The sequence below is a fragment of the Podarcis vaucheri genome (assembly GCF_965113315.1).
Source record: "Podarcis vaucheri genome assembly, chromosome: 9".
Classification (NCBI taxonomy): Eukaryota; Metazoa; Chordata; class Lepidosauria; order Squamata; family Lacertidae; genus Podarcis; species Podarcis vaucheri.
In genome coordinates this window covers 72,653,274-72,667,442 of record NC_138767.1, presented here as the reverse complement: position 1 = coordinate 72,667,442, position 14,169 = coordinate 72,653,274, and the positions used below count along the sequence as shown (strand labels likewise).

Genomic DNA, 14,169 nt, shown 5'->3' with positions numbered 1-14,169 from the left:
GCAGTTTGAAAGAACATCAAAGTGCAAGTAGATAAATAGGTACCGCTCCGGCGGGAAGGTAAACGGTGTTTCGTTGCGCTGCTCTGGTTCACCAGATGCAGCTTAGTCATGCTGGCCACATGACCCAGAAGCTGTACGCCGGCTCCCTCAGCCAATAAAGCGAGATGAGCGCCGTAACCCCAGAGTCGGTCACGACTGGACCTAATGGTCATGGGTCCCTTTACCTTTTTAAAAAAGTGGGACATTCCGGGAATAAATCAGAAACCAGGATGGCTTTTGTAAATCTGGGATTGTCTCTGGAAAATAATGACATTGAATCATAGAATCATAGAATCATAGAATCATAGAGTTGGAATAGACCACAAGGGCCATCGAGTCCAACCCCCTGCCAAGCAGGAAACACCATCAGAGCACTCCTGACATATGGTTGTCAAGCCTCTGCTTAAAGACCTCCAAAGAAGGAGACTCCACCACACTCCTTGGCAGCAAATTCCACTGTCGAACAGCTCTTACTGTCAGGAAGTTCTTCCTAATGTTCAGGTGGAATCTTCTTTCTTGTAGTTTGGATCCATTGCTCCGTGTCCGCTTCTCTGGAGGGTCTGCCATCCAGGACAGGCAGCTGGCCAATCGCCCAGACACTGAAGCCACTCACCTACAGTGCCCCCATCTTCCCAGGGTTCTGTTTGTTAGCCCTCATCTATTCCACATCTAAATACAGACAGTGTTCCAGACCATGGTCTGCCTCTCCTGACACAGATGTTAAAGAGAAATAGAAAAAGGGAATAGGGCCAAATACACAGCCCCCTACTCCTGGTCTCTGGAAATGTTCCTGTAGTTAGGGATGAAGCTGCTGTCCAACAGTGCCTCCAATACTCATCCCACAGAGCCAGTCAAGAAGACTGCTGGGCCCATGGCACCAAAAGCTGCCAGCAGATCAAGAAGCAGAACTGGAGGTGCACCCCCCCCCGGCCCACTCTTAATACAAGCCTTCCATCAGGGAGACTGAGGCTGATTCAGTTCCAAACCGCACCTGAAGCCAGGCAGATACAGATATTCCATTTCATCCAGGAACTTCAGCAGCTGTTCTGCCGCCACTCTCTGTTCCCACACAGCATAAGGCAGTTTCCTGCCTTCCTATGGAATCCATTGTGAATTAGCTATTATAGCTTATTATGCTTCATTATAGTGAAAAACGTTACAGGAGAATGTGTTTCATTCTCTTGATTAACAAGCCTCTATTTAAATCAATAGATATCATTTACCTGTGTTCTCGATCTTTTTAGTCTTACGCAGTTTGACCATTTTCCCCTCTTGGCAGCAAGAGAGATTCTGTATACAATAACGCTTTAGTCCCAAAAGTTCTGAAAGAGAAGACATATTTCATAATTTTCAATTCACAGCATACGAGGAGTGTTGTTTTCTGAATAAGTATTGATCTGCAGTTTTCAGAATATGCCAAGCCTGAGAGCATTTCTTTTAATTAAAAGGCATAGGCTTGGATGTTGTTGGTAGACAGCAAGAGTGGCTTTGGTGCCTTCAGTTTGACAGCTCTTTTTATTTGCTCTAGACTGGAATTAGACAAATGACAAATTTTCATGTGAGATATATGCATGACAAACTGCCTCGCACAGTGGCATCCACAGAGGGGAAGCTAACCAGGGAATATGTTTTCTCCATGTGGTTTGGAGCGAGATCTTTGTAGTCAGTAGGGCTGGGCAATATCTGCTTTTGAACATCATGATATATCACCAGCTAAATATTGTGATATACTGATATATCCAATGTCTGAAATAAGGGTGAAAGTATGTAGAGGTGGAAGAATTGATGCTTTTGAATTATGGTGCTGGAGGAGACTCTTGAGAGTCCCATGGACTGCAAGAAGATCAAACCTATCCATTCTGAAGGAAATCAGCCCTGAGTGCTCACTGGAAGGACAGATCCTGAAGCTGAGGCTCCAATACTTTGGGCCACCTCATGAGAAGAGAAGACTCCCTGGAAAAGACCCTGATGTTGGGAAAGATGGAGGGCACAAGGAGAAGAAGACGACAGAGGATGAGATGGTTGGATAGTGTTCTCGAAGCTACCAGCATGAGTTTGACCAAACTGCAGGAGGCAGTGGAAGACAGGAGTGCCTGGCGTGCTCTAGTCCATGGGGTCACGAAGAGTCAGACACGTCTAAACGACTAAACAACAACAACAACATGTAGAGGTGAATAGTAGGGCTAGGTGATATCTGGTTTTCAACTTCCAGCTATACATCACAATATACCAAAATACCACAATGTCTTAAATAAGGATGCAGTTATGTAGAGGCACTGGTTGGCTTCACAGTTTTCCCCGCATTGTGATTTTTGCATAGCACACACACTATCATGATTCTCAATACAGTGGTACCTTGAGTTAGAAATGCCTCAGGTTATAAACACCTCAGGTTACAAACTCCGCTAACCTGGAAGAGTTACCTCGAGTTGAGAACTTTGCCCCAGGATGAGAACGGAAATCGTGTATCGATATATCACCCAGCCCTAGTAGTCAACATTGATGAGACAGAACTCGATCCCAATCAAGATGGACCCAGACTTAATTTCTCCAGCTGTGTTATGCCCAGCTCATTAGCTTTCCCAATGTTGCAGTGACATCACCACACTCTCAACATTGTGAGTGCCTTGGGGCATCGGACAGACGGCCCCTGCCTTGATTTCCCAGACATTTCTGATGTAGCAACCTCACCATTCTCTTGATTGTGGATACGTAGCTTTAACTGTGTTGGCTAGGACTGCCTCAGCCACACCTGAAAGTTATGAATGTCATGAATCCTGGAAGAGTGGTTAGCCTTAATCATGTGGCATTCACACCTTCCACAAGGTGAATAGATTGAACGTGTAGGGGAGGAGCAGTGTGTGTCTCTTCACTTGCCCATGTTGATGAGCCATGCAATATCTGCATTCCAGGAAGGTGCATGGATTGCCACACACATACACTGAAAGAGGCATGATCTGTGTTCCTTGGAGTCACAAGAGAGGGAAGGACACAAAGAATTGCTGCATACCGTTCCACCTCTTAATAGAGGTGAGGCAGAACTGCAGATAGTGTGGGGAGGCATCATTCTGTTGTCCTGCCTGTCCTTTGGGCAGCAGACATTTTGGAGAATGTATGGATAGGGTCATTATCATAGCCATAGCAAACGACAGGGGTGAGGGGAAGCCTATAGTTTTAGTTGGCAAACTCATTGCTTACTCCCTTGCATTGCGTATACAAAGCCTCCAGATTTTGTAGTCCATATCAAGAGATGCCTTACACAAACAGGCTGTGCTTATGTCTTCAGTGTGCAAAGGCCTAGAGAAGCCTTAGTCAGGTGTTTAGACAGACTCTCTTTTCTATGACTGATGTTTCTTAAAGTTAACCAACAAACTAAAACTAGCACTGGGACAAGCAAAGGAGGATCGATAAGGCTAACCTGACGCAACAACCTGTACAAACAAGCCACACTGCTATTGAATGAACATACCCAAGCAAGCTCTGGACCCCGCAATCTCTCACAATATCAGTAAGTAAGTAAGTAAGTAAGTAAGTAAGTAAGTAAGCAAGCAAGCAAGCAAATAAACCTACCTACACGATGCTGACACTAACCACTACACTAACACTAGGCTTTTAATGTTTGATGCATTACTGTTTTTTAATACAGTGGTACCTCTAGATATGAACGGGATCCGTTCCGGAGCCTCTAGAGGTAAACATAACTAGTGACGGCAAGCCTCGCATCTAGAGGTAAACGTAACTAGGGACGGCATGTCTGCGCACACGTGCGCCGCTTTTCGCCGCTTCTGCACATGCACGTGACGTCATTTTGAGCATCTGCACAAGCGGCGAAACCTGGAAGTAACGCGCTCCATTACTTCCGGGTTGCCGAGGAGCGCAACTCAAACGCGCTCAACTCAAACGGTATTTAACCCGAGGTATGACTATATTTTGTTGGAAGCCGCCCAGAGTGGCTGGGAAAGCCCACCCAGATGGGCGGGGTATAAATAATATATTATTATTATTATTATTATTATTATTATTATTATTATTATTAGCAACAGAACAAAAGAACAATCCTCTCCTCTCTCCCGCAACTGTAAGATGTCTATGACAAAAGTGTTTTTCACTAAATGTAAAGGAACTGTGAAAAGGACTTTATGAATTGAAAGTGAAGATGATGGTTGTTTTGTAACACAAAAAAATTCAATGGAAACAGCTATGACTGTTGGTTCAGTCTACATTTTGTTTCCACAGTTGTGCACTTGAGACAACACATGGTTGCTTAGGGAAAAAACACTTTAGGTAGCTGTCTACATGCAAGCTCATCACTCACGGGGAAGAAAGAGCATGTGATCTGAGCGCATGTGAAGTCTCCATGTCCCCAGTTAATGATATGTGGGTGGTAGGTACATGCTCCTCGACTACTGAAAGAAGACAATCAACCATGGAAACATGTGAACCCATAATGTCCACAACTGCAGCAGCAAGCAAGGATGTCTGCAGCACTTTAATTTATTGCTAGTTAAACCCCTGAGCAGAAGAAAGCAAGAGAAGTCTAATAAACATGTGTGTTGAATTGCAACTTATGTCCCCCCCCCCCCCGGTTTCCTTATTAAATATGCTGACTTCTTCATTGGAAATTGCTGTTTCCATGCTCACAAATCTTCTGTTTGTTTCCTCCTCGACAGTGGGCACTATAAAGGTGTCAGTTCGTGAACAATGCTTGCAAAATGCCACTCATAAGAAATCCCTAGTATTTACCCTTAATCCTCTTTATTGATACTCGTATGTTTTAGTTTCTGTCTGTCTTCAACTGTAGCTGAGATTACCAGCCACCGAAAAACTCAAAATGTAAATCAGTCTTGACATTTTGAACCTACAGCAGTTTGAGACAGCTCACAATTTGTTCCAGGGTGCAGTCTCCAAATGGCAGAGCAAAGCCTGCGGCAAACAACATGGTCATGGGTCCAGTTCAGATGGTCTGCAAGCAACACTCATATTGTTGCCTGTGGATGGCTTACAAATGGTAGGAATCGCAGGGAGGTGCAGATTGCCTGACTCAAGTGTTTTCACATGGGGCCTGTATGTGGGGCTGTTGTGATTTGTGTGATTGCTTTAGGATTCCTCCCGCCCCCCCCCCCACTATTATCACAAAACGGAAGCAGCCACACGTCAAGGGAGCATCTGAGCAGTTCCAAGTGTATAAACTAGGCCAGTGGTCACCACGATTCCACATTGATCCTCCATGTTGTTACTGTTGATGTTGTTGTTTAGTCGTTTAGTCATGTACGACTCTTCGTGACCCCATGGACCATAGCACGCCAGGCACTCCTGTCTTCCACTGCCTCCCGCAGTTTGGTCAAACTCATGCTGGTAGCTTCGAGAACACTATCCAACCATCTCGTCCTCTGTCGTCCCCTTCTCCTTGTGCCCTCCATCTTTCCCAACATCAGGGTCTTTTCCAGGGAGTCTTCTCTTCTCATGAGGTGGCCCAAGTATTGGAGTCTCAGCTTCAGGATCTGTCCTTCCAGGGAGCACTCAGGGCTGATTTCCTTCAGGCTCGATCTTCTTGCAGTCCATGGGACTCTCAAGAGTCTCCTCCAGCATGACTAAGCTGCTTCTGGCGAACCAAAGCAGCACACGGAAACACCATTTACCTTCCCACCAGAGCGGTACCTATTTATCTACTTGCACTTTGACGTGCTTTCAGACTGCTAGATTGGCAGGAGCTGGGACCGAGCAACGGGAGCTCACCCCATTGTGGGGATTCGAACCGCCGACCTTCTGATTGGCAAGTCCTTGGCTCTGTAGTTTAACCCACAGTGCCACCCGTGTCCCTTTAGCAACCATAGCCAAGCCAAATTTATAAGTTCTTCCTCCTCTGATAACAACAAGTACTGCTGGTTATATATCCTGTCCTTCTTCAGAACAGCCTCCTGCCCCATCAGCTAATATAGGAAGTATAAAATATAATTTGTCTCTGCTGGCCAATGGCAAGGTCTTTGCTCTTCCCCACCTGCTCCCAACTGTAGGGTGGTGACCCACTGATGGAGTTGTCTATCAAGGTTCCAGTCCACCAGAAGAGGGACAAGAGATAAGGGGTGCCAGAACTGGGAAGTAAAACATATGCAGAAATGGAAAATATATGGTCTAATGAGGCTAGCCTGGAGACTACTGTTTGTGGCATTATAAGCAGAAAGCAAGGGATTAATGGCAAACCTTAGAAAATGCCACTGGTCAGTGGGAGAGAAGAAGATATTTCAATAAAAGAACTGAATGAGCTGTCAGTGTGATGTGAAGCCCCAGTAAATTGATGTCATAACATTCCAAGAATGAAAAGACCTTGTGGGGAGTGAGTGTCCCATGGTATCAAAGCTAACACAGAGATCAAGGAAAGAAAAGTATGCAGAGGAGACCCGGCAAGAAAGAGATGGGTGCCGTAGAAGACAAGACAAATGGTGTACTCTGCCATATACCTGAAATGGTTCTTTCAGCTATTGTGACCACCCATGGCGGTTAATTAATTAGACGACCTTCCTGATACAGTGATTAATGGCATAATGGGTGTAAATAGATCTATGCTAATTAATAATGTGGCTGTCACCAAAGTACTTCGACACCGTAGGAACTGTGAATAAGGTTTGCTTCATATGCGACAGCTCTCCTTTGTAGATACACTATCTCCTATCTGGAGTGCATGTTGTTGCTGTTAAAGTGCTTTGGGGTTCTTGCCTCCTAATTCAGATATATGGGTTTGCACCAGCAGTTTCCATACAACCTGCTTTTCATACATACATGAAGAGAACATGGTTTAATCACTGTATATTGAGCTGTCCTCAAAGAAAACATGAAAACTGCAGTTAGTACAGAATGCAGCTGCCAGAATTTTAGATAGGACTAGTAGTTGGGAACCCATCACACAGATGTTGAAAGAGGTTCACTGGCTTCCTTTCTACTTCTGAGCTCATTTCAAGGTACTGGTGCAAGTATCTGAATGAACATCTGCTCCCAACCTGACCTGCTCATATTCTGAGGCCATCTGCGGATTCTCTTCTCTGAGCAGAGGTGAGGCAGGGGCTGACCAGAGGGAGGACATTTTTAGCAGTTGCTCCTTGTTTGTGGGACATTTTCCCCAAGGAAGTTCACGTGATGCCTTCACTGCTACCTTTTTTCTGCTGCCAGGCAAATCATTTTGTATTCACCCAGGCCTTTCAAATATTTTCAGTTTAGCTGTTTTAGGCTGGAATCCAGTACAGTATACACTTGCATTGAACCTAATAGGACTTCTGTACTGCACATCTAGAAGGGACGCGGGTGGTGCTGTGGGTTAAACTACAGAGCCTAGGACTTGCTGATCAGAAGTTCGGCAGTTTGAATCCCCACGACGGGGTGAGCTCCCGTTGCTCGGTCCTTGCTCCTGCCATCCTAGCAGTTCGAAAGCATGTCAAAGTGCAAGTAGATAAATAGGTACCGCTCTGGCGGGAAGGTAAACAGCGTTTTTGTGCACTGCTCTGGTTCACCAGAAGCAGCTTAGTCATGCTGGCCACATGACCCGGAAGCTGTACACCGGCTCCCTCTGCCAATAAAGCAAGATGAACGCCGCTACCCCAGAGTCGGCCATGACTGCACCTAATGGTCAGGGGCCCCCTTTACCTTACTGCACATCTGTTGATTTGTGAGATTTGCTCCCTTTAGAAACAGTATTACTTTGTATGGAACTATTATGTCATTGTTTGTGTTTCTTTTAATATTGTATGAAAGGCAATCTAGAAATTAACAAAAATAAATAGTGTGCACCACATCCTGTGACCTTTCCCTGTCTGCGCTCAGCTTTTTAGTCTTCGTGAACTTTATCAAAGAGGTGCAAGTTTGTTGTGCAGATTGAATTTTATTTAGTACCATTGCCCTGCCCCCTCTTAGTCACACACAAACACACACACTAACTATGGCATGTATGTCATGGAACATGTGGTTTACCATTTCTTCACCATTATATGATTAATTTTCCTCACAAAAAAATGAACTTGGGTTCCAGAATGATCCTAGAAACTTATTATCAGGCCACTTTGAAATTCTTTCCTCCTCCTCCTCCTCCTTCAACATAATCATCATCATCAACAACATACTGCATATATTCTTTGAGGTCCTGTGTGGATATGGATGTGCTATTGCAATAATTCAGCATTTGGCATTAAAAAAAGAAAGAAAACCCGAAGCATGAAATACCGAGAGGAAGAAACATATGTGTTTGGGAAATGCATGAAGATTATTTTGGGCCAATGAGGGAGAGAAAAAATGAAATGAAATGTGACAAGGTTATTTGAGCAGCTTCAGCCTAGGAATCCAGCCTCAGAAACCTTGTCTTCGCATCCAATTTAACAGTAGTTTAACACCCTTTGGTGTCTGTGGTGTTCACACTAAGTTGAAGGAAGGAGTGTGTATTCTATCCCCTAAAGAAGTGTGCACTCTTACCCCTATAGAGCCACGGGCACTTCTCCTCCATAACCCTTATACAAGTACAGTGGTACCTCGGGTTACAGGCGCTTCAGGTTACAGATGCTTCAGGTTCCGCTAACCCAGAAATAGCACCTCAGGTTAAGAACATTGCTTCAGGATGAGAACAGAAATCGTGCTCCGGTGGCGCAGCGGCAGTGGGAGGCCCCATTAGCTAAAGTGGTGCTTCAGGTTAAGAACAGTTTAAGATTAAGAACGGACCTCCAGAACGAATTAAGTTCCTATCCCAAGGTACCACTGTACCACAAGCCATCTGTGTGAATGTATCTCCTCTGCCTGACGATCACCTGGGCAGCACGACACTATTCTGGCTTTGTGCTCCACAAACAGAGGGAAGTTTGAACTAGCCCCATTCTCCCAGAGATAAGAGACCTTTGTATTTTTAAATTAGAAGAGTCTGTTTCCAGGGCAAAACTTAGCTAAGAGTCTTCCTCTTATACCCCCCCCCCAAAAAAAAGGGAGAAAATGAGTTGAATAGTTGGTGCAGCATGGCAGCAGTGTGCAATTTAACTGAGGATGTTGGGAAATCTTGCCCACGGCTTGGAAATAATGAGCTCCTGACGTGTTTTCTAATCAAAGTATCGGCATGGAGTCACCATGTTTAGCAAACGTCCTATCATCAAGGAAGCAGTACATCAAAAGTTCACTGTGGATATTATTTTTCTGTGCCTCACCTTTACATTATTGGTGTCTTCCTTAGCACCTCTTCCTTCTTATAATAGTTTAAAGCCCCCCCCCCAATAAACCAGTAGATGTGTGTGAACAGCGTCCGTTATCACATTTGTTCCAGCTTCAGTGAACCAAGAACCACGCCTGTCGTCCTCAGTTATCTTTGTACGCAGCACTGTTTTGAGCAGAGGTTTAATACACAAAAGATTGTTTCCCCCAAGATTTAGGTACCTCATAAATCAAGCTGACAAGTCACGTGGCCAGGTTTCCTCTTCTGTTTTGTCTATGGTATGCAGACAGATTATACAGTAGCGTCCTCAATGGCTTATTGTCTAATAATGTCAGAGGGCTGTGTTCTTCACAGCTACCTAGGCAATTCTCTGCCTAAATATTTCGCGTGTGCATGGGTGACAAATAGTAAAGACACATTTCTGCTGCTTATTTCTGCACCTTTGAGTTTGCTACGAAAGCAGAGGAGGCTTAAAACCATCACATTTTTGGGGGAGGGGGCTTTCCTTTGTAGGAGTATCAGGACACACAGTGATTCCCACACATTGACCTGCTCCATCTTAACATGTTGCGACGATGCTTTCTTAAACGATGCCTAGGACCCTCGTACCTATGGGACCGCCTCTCCCAGTATGCCCCACAGAGAGCCTCAAGGCAACACCCTAGTGGTCCCGGGCCCTAAGGAAGTCAGATTAGCTTCAACCAGAGCCAGGGCCTTTTCAACAGTGGCCCCGGCCTGGTGGAATGCTCTGCCTCATGAGACCAGGGCCCTGCAGGATCTGATTTCTTTCCGCAGGGCCTGTAAGACAGAGTTGTTCCACCTGGCCTTTGGCTTGGAGCCAATTTGATTCCCTCCCCCTCTTTCTTTTTTCTTTTCCTTTCTCCTCCTGCGATGAGGCTACATTTTAATATTTAATGTTTCAATATTTTAATGTTGTATTTTAATTTTGTTTTTTAAAGTTGTATTCATTCAACTTGTTTTTATTATTGCTTGTTAGCCACCCTGAGCCCGGGCCTTGGCTGGGGAGGGCGGGGTATAAATAAAAATTATTATTATTATTATTATTATTATTAGTAGTAGTAGTAGTAGTAGTGTGGAATTATCAAGATGCACAATTATATTTCCAAGAACATAGAAAATCAGGTCATTTATTATTATTATTTAAAAAATCATCATACACAGTCAATTTGGACAAACAGTTGCAAACCAGTGGTTGGAAGAAACAGGATAATGCTCTACCAGATAACACTTGCATAGTTGCTGTGTGTGTTGCATAGTTACTGCAGTGTGTTGTTGTTGTTTAGTCGTGTCCGACCCTTCGTGACCCCATGGACCAGAGCATGCCAGGCACTCCTGTCTTCCACTGCCTCCTGCAGTTTGGCCAAACTCATTCTGGATCTCTCAGCGGCGTTCGATACCATCGACCATAGCATCCTTCTGGACCGTCTTGAGGGGCTGGGAGCTGGGGGCACTGTTATACAGTGGTTCCGCTCCTTCCTCCTGGGCCGTGTTCAGAAAGTGGTGGTGGGGGATGAGTGTTCAGACCCCTGGGCTCTCACTTGTGGGGTGCCTCAGGGCTCTGTCCTCTCCCCCATGCTTTTCAACATCTACATGCGGCCGCTGGGAGAGATCATCAGGAGGTTTGGGCTGGGTGTTCATCAGTATGCGGATGATACCCAGCTCTACCTCTCTTTTAAATCAGAACCAGTGAAGGCGGTGAAGGTCCTGTGTGAGTGTCTGGAGGCGGTTGGAGGATGGATGGCGGCTAACAGATTGAGGTTGAATCCTGACAAGACAGAAGTACTGTTCTTGGGGGACAGAAGGCGGGCAGGTGTGGAGGATTCCCTGGTCCTGAATGGGGTAACTGTGCCCCTGAAGGACCAGGTGCGCAGCCTGGGAGTCATTTTGGACTCACAGCTGTCCATGGAGGCACAGGTCAAATCTGTGTCCAGGGCAGCTGTTTACCAGCTCCATCTGGTACGTAGGCTGAGACCCTATCTGCCTGCGGACTGTCTCGCGAGAGTGGTGCATGCTCTGGTTATCTCCCGCTTGGACTACTGCAATGCACTCTACGTGGGGCTACCTTTGAAGGTGACTCGGAAACTACAACTAATCCAGAATGCGGCAGCTAGACTGGTGACTGGGAGCGGCCGCCGAGACCATATAACACCGGTCTTGAAAGACCTGCATTGGCTCCCAGTACGTTTCCGAGCACAATTCAAAGTGTTGGTGCTGACCTTTAAAGCCCTAAACGGCCTCGGTCCAGTATACCTGAAGGAGCGTCTCCACCCCCATCATTCTGCCCGGACGCTGAGGTCCAGCGCCGAGGGCCTTCTGGCGGTTCCCTCATTGCGAGAAGCAAAGCTACAGGGAACCAGGCAGAGGGCCTTCTCGGTAGTGGCGCCCGCCCTGTGGAACACCCTTCCAGCAGATGTCAAGGCGATAAACAACTACCTGACATTCAGGAGACATCTTAAGGCAGCCCTGTTCAGGGAAGTTTTTAACGTGTGATATTTTATTGTATTTTTGGTTTTTATGGAAGCCGCCCAGAGTGGCTGGGGAGGCCCAGCCAGATGGGCGGGGTATAAATAATAAATTATTATTATTATTATTATTATTATCTGGTAACTTCGAGAACACTGTCCAACCATCTCGTCCTCTGCCGTCCCCTTCTCCTTGTGCCCTCCATCTTTCCCAACATGAGGGTCTTTTCCAGGGAGTCTTCTCTTCTCATGAGGTGGCCCAAGTATTGGAGCTTCAGCTTCAGGATCTGTCCTTCCAGTGAGCACTCAGGGCTGATTTCCTTCAGAATGGAGAGGTTTGATCTTCTTGCAGTCCATGGGACTCTCAAGAGTCTCCTCCAGCACCATAATTCAAAAGCATCAATTCTTTGGCGACCAGCCTTCTTTATGGTCCAGCTCTCACTTCCATACATCACTACTGGGAAAACCGTAGCTTTAACTATATGGACCTTTGTTGGCAAGGTGATGTCTCTGTTTTTTAAGATGCTGTCTAGGTTCTGCAGTGTATGGGGGCATAACTCATACTGTTGACAGGATACGTAAAGTTTTGGGAACTAGCATATGGTTCAGGCCTACATATATGTTATGCAAATTTCCATTGTGAGCTTTTATAACATTTCTTTTCATAGCGTTTTTTTTATAGCTGTATAGATCCAGCCCTAAGCTTCAGAGGTGTCTGGTCAATACCTGGATTTGTGGGTGTATGCACACCCCCTTGAGTTCTGTGGATTTGAATGAAATCTATAAACATGGTTTCTTCCCTTTTTCCCCCCATATCAGCAATCTACGTTGATGGCGTCCAACTGAAAGGCTACTTTGTGTGGTCCCTTTTGGACAACTTTGAGTGGACTTGCGGATACAGATCTCGCTTTGGACTCTTCCATGTGGACTTCGAAAATCCGGCTCTCCCTCGAGCTCCTTACAAATCGGCCATTGAATACGCCAAAGTTATTGCCAACAACGGACTGATGAAATCACATGGTTGACGACTGTCTGTTAATACCAAACGTTGGCCACTTACAAGAGAGGCACATGCCGTGAAATTGTCAAAAATAAACCAAGCTGAATTTTGATTTTCAATAACTATTTCTCAAAAAGCAGAAGCAGAAATCAGAGCAATAACTATGCAGAAAGGGGAAGTGAACCTATAATATTTTAAAGTCTGAATTTAAATTAAATAAATACAAAATAAATACAAATAAAATAAATAAATACATGTTCTGGTCCCGGGGGGGGGTGTTACCGTGCGGCGTGGTCCGTGTCCGGTCTGAGGCTGAAGTGGGGTCCAAGGCAGGGAGTCGGGCGTGGTCAGGAACTCTGGCAGAAAGCAGGACAGGGTGCCGGCAGGAACAGGTAACCAACGACGTTGCTCCCGCAACCTGGGACTGGGCTGACCGGCCTTTATCTCCTCTGAGGCATAGGGCAGTCCCGGCCCACAGGTGACTCACCTCTCCTGGCCTGGAGGCGAGCACTGCTCCTGCGAGAACTTAGTTTCCTCCGCCTCTCTGCCCTGAGCCTCTGCAGCTCTGGAGAGGCTGGAGGGTTACTGGACCCAGAGGCAACCTCACCTTCCCCTGACAGGGCTGGAAGAGGAGCACCTGCAGGCTACGGGTCCTTCATCACCTCTGGAGCCAGAGCGGATTCAGCTGGTGTCTGCTCCTGAGGATCCGGCACAGGTGAGGGCCCTTCAGGTTCAAGCTCCTGCCCCGGCTCAGCCGGCCCTGGAGGTGGGGACTCCTGTGCAGGCCGGGATTCCTCAGTTTCAGCCTCTGAATCAGATTCCCAGGCCATCACAATACAATATATTAATATTTTCTGTAATGTTTAAAATACTTTTGACTTAAGGGATTCAGAGAGTGATGTCATATATTATACAGCACCAAATGTTGGGTTGCTATCAAGTGGGCACATGTCTGGGAGTCGCAGCCAAAGTAGCTGTATTAGAAACACACACAAATGAGCTACTCTTTCTCCTATCTCAATGAATGGGATAGTTTGATGCTTATTCATTTTCTTGGCCATCTGTTTGTCTGACATAGAGGAAGCACATTTGGTGGACTGTTCAGTATCTGTCTACTTATACACAGCCAGATTCCTGAAGAGCACACTTTTTCAGAACTACAGAATTACTGTATGTATTTGTCTGTTATAGGTTCTGGTACTAAGATAAGCTAACTAAGGCTTTACCAGTGAAACATCCTATTAAGTGGTCTGCATTTTCTTGAATCGAGAGAGCTTCCTGGCCTCTTGCACTGGGCAGAAATTCAATAGGCAAAAGCAAGCAACTTGTCCATATAAATTAAACGGGTGCTATATGAAGAGAACTCTTTAAAAAACAAATCTTTGCTCAAGCTAGGGGTTGGGGGGGAATTGGATTTAGTTTAAATTTAAAGGCAAACCTACTTAATTAATATTTTCTGAAACAGTACATGA

The 14,169-nt window shown here is 45.7% G+C and overlaps 1 protein-coding gene across 6 annotated transcripts in view; it reads left to right on the top strand.

Annotated features, from left to right (window-relative positions):
- LOC309540506 (cytosolic beta-glucosidase-like) overlaps window positions 1–12,948 on the top strand; it is a 111,786-nt gene extending 98,838 nt beyond the window's left edge. For 3 of the 6 annotated variants that reach the window (XM_082237430.1, XM_082237429.1, XM_082237428.1), the window contains exon 6: window positions 12,517–12,948. In XM_082237430.1, the coding sequence (XP_082093556.1) occupies window positions 12,517–12,722 (206 nt within the window). In that variant the 3' untranslated portion in view covers window positions 12,723–12,948. Of the gene's footprint in view, window positions 1–3,441; window positions 3,560–12,516 lie in introns of all 6 variants that reach the window. The other 3 variants (XR_014223328.1, XR_014223329.1, XR_014223330.1) reach the window with 3 other exon arrangements.
- Window positions 12,949–14,169: the final 1,221 nt, after the last annotated feature.